The 3860-nt window shown below is 44.0% G+C and overlaps 1 protein-coding gene across 5 annotated transcripts in view; it reads right to left on the reverse strand.

Moving 5' to 3' along the window:
• Positions 1-3860, reverse strand: part of LOC128879311 (zinc finger protein DPF3) — a 14239-nt gene that overhangs the window by 4240 nt on the left and 6139 nt on the right. For 4 of the 5 annotated variants that reach the window (XM_054128329.1, XM_054128326.1, XM_054128328.1 and 1 more), the window contains one exon: positions 2986-3435. In XM_054128329.1, coding sequence (XP_053984304.1) covers positions 2986-3435 — 450 coding nt within the window. Of the gene's footprint in view, positions 1-6; positions 372-2985; positions 3436-3860 lie in introns of those variants that run through there. The other variant, XM_054128330.1, reaches the window with a different exon arrangement.

Here is a 3860-nt window from a genome sequence, read left to right on the forward strand (position 1 = left end):
AAGAAGAAGAAGAAGAAGAAGAAAAGGAAGAAGAAGAAGAAGAAGAAGAAGAAGAAGAAAGTGAAGCGAAACACGCGTCGAAGAATTTCTTCGTTGGATATTTTGATGTCTGTTTGAAATGCTCGTAAGTCGTTGAAACGAGAAGCTTACGGAGACCCTGCGTGGTTGCTGCAAGGACGTCCAACGCCGCGGTCGACATTTAAAGTTACTAAAAGAACAATATATTAAATAAGATACTCATGACGCGAGTCGAAACTTGAATAATTAAAATATACGCTCGACGCTAGCACAGCGATTATAGGATGCAATTAGAAATTCATCGAGAGGAAGAAAACACGTGTTAAATCATCTGATGAGGACCTGTACAGGACCTGTCAACAATATTAAAAAAGATAATTATACGTAACTATAAACAGAAACATTTGCTCGTCGTTTTGTTATGTTATATTTGTTGAGTGGTACGGTTCCTTTTTTTCTTCTTTTTTAAATAAATGGTACGTTTACCGCAGAAAGGCACAGGTAATGAATCGATTAATTAAGTACCAATTAAAATCCCTGCAGTAACCCAATAATGGAGGAGGGGAAGAAAAATTCTAGAAACGACTTACGAGTTTTCTGGCGCGATTCGTAGGAAAGAAATCAAACCATACGCGATGGGAAGGTTCGATCGAGCACTTATTCAACATGTAAACGTGACTTTAAATCAACGACGAACCTGATCGCGTGGAAAAATTAGTTTCTCTTAACGCGAGTGTTCGAACGATAATACTTTTTAACTAGCGTTATATGTGCTGCGCTCTTAGGTGTCGTGTATCGCGATCTGTAAATAGAAATATGCGAAACGCAAGGAGACAAAGGAAATATTTACAGATCCCCCGAGAAACGTAGAAATGTCGAAAACGTCGTCTCGACCTTCGTCTCGTCTTACTATATAAATATGTTTTGCTCTCGTTAAACGATTCACGACTGTGCTGGATAATATAATTATATAAAGTATATATACTCGTATCGTTTGTTAAGCTCTCTTAAAACTTCTCGATTATAGAACGATTATTTCGCGGCAAGCTTCTCGATCATCTTTCTTTTTTTTCCCCCTTTCGTTTGTTTTTTTCTTTTTTCCTTCTCGTCGCTCTTTGATTACCAACGCAATAACGTAAAAACGCGATTACACTGTAGTCAAACAGAGAACACAAACACATCTTCTTCAATACGTGCTCTAGTGATACTGTGTAACAGGAATTTTGCTCGTTTTTTCCTTTTTTTTTCCCCCTCGAAAATTTATCTAAACAGTAGTTCTCTCTCTCTCGCTCTCGCTCTCTCGCTCGCTCTTTTTTCTTTTTCAATTCGTCGAAGACGTTTGCTTTCGTTAATATTCCGGAACGAGATTCGTGTATCGAATTCGCTATACTTTTTGTACATTACTTATTGTTTTTTTTCTTCTTTTCTTTGCATCGTAAAAATTTTCCCTTAAAAACTAATCATTGAAATTTACACAATAAATCACAGTTGATCCGTGCACGCAAAGGAATTGTCGAAAATTCCTATCACTCAGACGCGACAAGTTGCACCCATTGACAATGTGATGTTTTTGCTTTTTCGTGGCTTGACTAGTGTACGTAAAGCTCGTAACCATATCTCGTTATGTTCTTTATCCATCGCCCGAACCGTACAGACAATCGTTTCTTAATTATTGCACACACGGCACTTTTACCCTTTAACGATGATTTTCGAACGTACGTCACGCAGCAATTAGTTATCGTCCTATCTTCCTCGACCCAAAAATATTCTTTCTTTCCTTCTTCTCGCGTTCTCGTTTTCTCGGTTATCCGTTACGATCCGGTGGTATGAAAAAAATAAGGTCCGCGTAACGATTCAGAAAACAAATCATCGACAACCGATCGCTGATAATAAATCGCTGATTCGATAATAATTTGGATCGTTACGAACACAAGTCGCGGATCGTAAGGAGACACGGAAGAGAAAAGAAGCTACCGACCATGCACGCGAGGAGGACAGTTAACGCTATCCTTTGTTTTCCTTTATCCTTTGAAAATTAGCGATTGAAATGTTTAGGAGAAAAATATCCCATGCAACTCGTCCGGAGTAGGAGGGCACTGGAAGGTGCTCGCATAACAGGACACACCGTGGGAGTTTTAGTATCGTGCTCCCAAGTTAAGTTGCCGTCGAATCAGATACGCCTCGAGTTATTCGTATTTTTGTTACCGACCATGCGATTCACAACAAATGGCCTTTGTCGGGGTCGCGACGAAAGCAAATGACAAATGGAATACACATCGATGTAACTATGAAATATTACAGCGATCCAACAACCACTTAAGCTTCCCTTGTCCGTGATTTTGTGATATCTTAACCGTTTGCACTCGAGGCCTTTCTTTCTGGTATCTACTAGCAACTTGACATGCTTTCTTGGTAATCTACTGCCACGAATGCTAAGTTTAATCGGGTCACCTTTACCTTGTCGACAACCATTTTATCGACGCTTCGAGTTCCAAAGAAATGAAACCTAAACAAATATTATTGGCCGCTATTGTTGGCCGATTTACTGCATGGAAGCTAGTGGTGAGCAAGAGTCACCTCTCGAGTGCAAAGGGTTAACAGTATTTATCCGTATCGCCAAGGTCTTCACCCCGGCCCCCTTTCAACTTCTAGACACTCGGCAACTTAACCCGGGAGCGCGGTAGATGGACCCTGGGAATCCCACGAGATTCCTGACCTTTCGACGAAGGTCTCTAGACGCTTTCTAAAAAGAGAAGAAAAAAATTAATGGTCATCGAGAGTCGTCCCCGCGTGCATGGCAACGTCAGTACGTATACACACCACCGAAAGTAATCTCTGGTTTCGAGAATGCTCGATCGAGACGTTAACCAATTATACCGTGGCGGTGAACACGTTCCACGCGCCACCTCTATTAATTATGATTCGTTCTTCGCGTATACTTGCGCTTGATCTTTTCCTCTGGCTTACCTGAGCGACCGCAATCACTGCAAGAGACCAATTCCTCGGATCCGCCGGTTTTTTTATTTTCCCTAGCGTCGCCCAGACAGAAGTCGCAGTACGGGGAAGGTTGGGCTGATTTGCCAGCTTTTTTTTCATTGTTTCCAGGGGTGGGCGGCCCCTCCGTCCTCACCGAGGACGGCGAAGGAACGGCGGTGCCGGGCGACGAGGCGGTCGGCAGATCTTCCTTCGCTGGTGGAACGGTGGGCGAGAGAGGCGCCACCGTCGCCTGGGCAGGAGGCAACGGTTGCGTGGGCGCCTGCTGGGGCGACGGTTGCTGCTGAGGCTGGGCCGGCTGGGGCTGCTGCGACTGCGGCTGAGGCTGCGTGGACGCTCCCGCAGCGGACGCGGAAGGTGCTGCGGGAGAGGGACTCGAAGTACTCGATGAGGTTGCGTTCTGACGACCCCGACGTGTACCACCTGATCACAAACCGACCACATACCCAGTTGCGCTTTGCGTCACAAGCTAATGACCATGCACACTGGCTTAGAGACAATGATTTAAAGAGTCAATTCTGTGACAATGGCCAGCAATCGACTCGATCGTACGAACAAGCTCTGGAAACGGCGATCGTCTGACCCGGCGTTTCTTCGAATTTCAACCTGAATTTTATCTTAGTCTCATCCTGAATAACAAAAATACCTTCAATGAGTAACTGACCAGGCGATCACAGTCGAGACAAAATTAACGCTAAACTTCTACCGTGGTCAAACAAATAAATTACCCTTAACCGTTTGGCTGTTACGCGGCGCAAAAGCGCTGCGAGTTTCAGCGTGTCTTTGACATCGAGTCCAAATTATGTCCCGCAGTTTTTGTGCGTTCTTGCAAGAATTGCTTAGCAGTC

Source organism: Hylaeus volcanicus, chromosome 7 (assembly GCF_026283585.1).
Source record: "Hylaeus volcanicus isolate JK05 chromosome 7, UHH_iyHylVolc1.0_haploid, whole genome shotgun sequence".
NCBI lineage: Eukaryota > Metazoa > Arthropoda > Insecta > Hymenoptera > Colletidae > Hylaeus > Hylaeus volcanicus.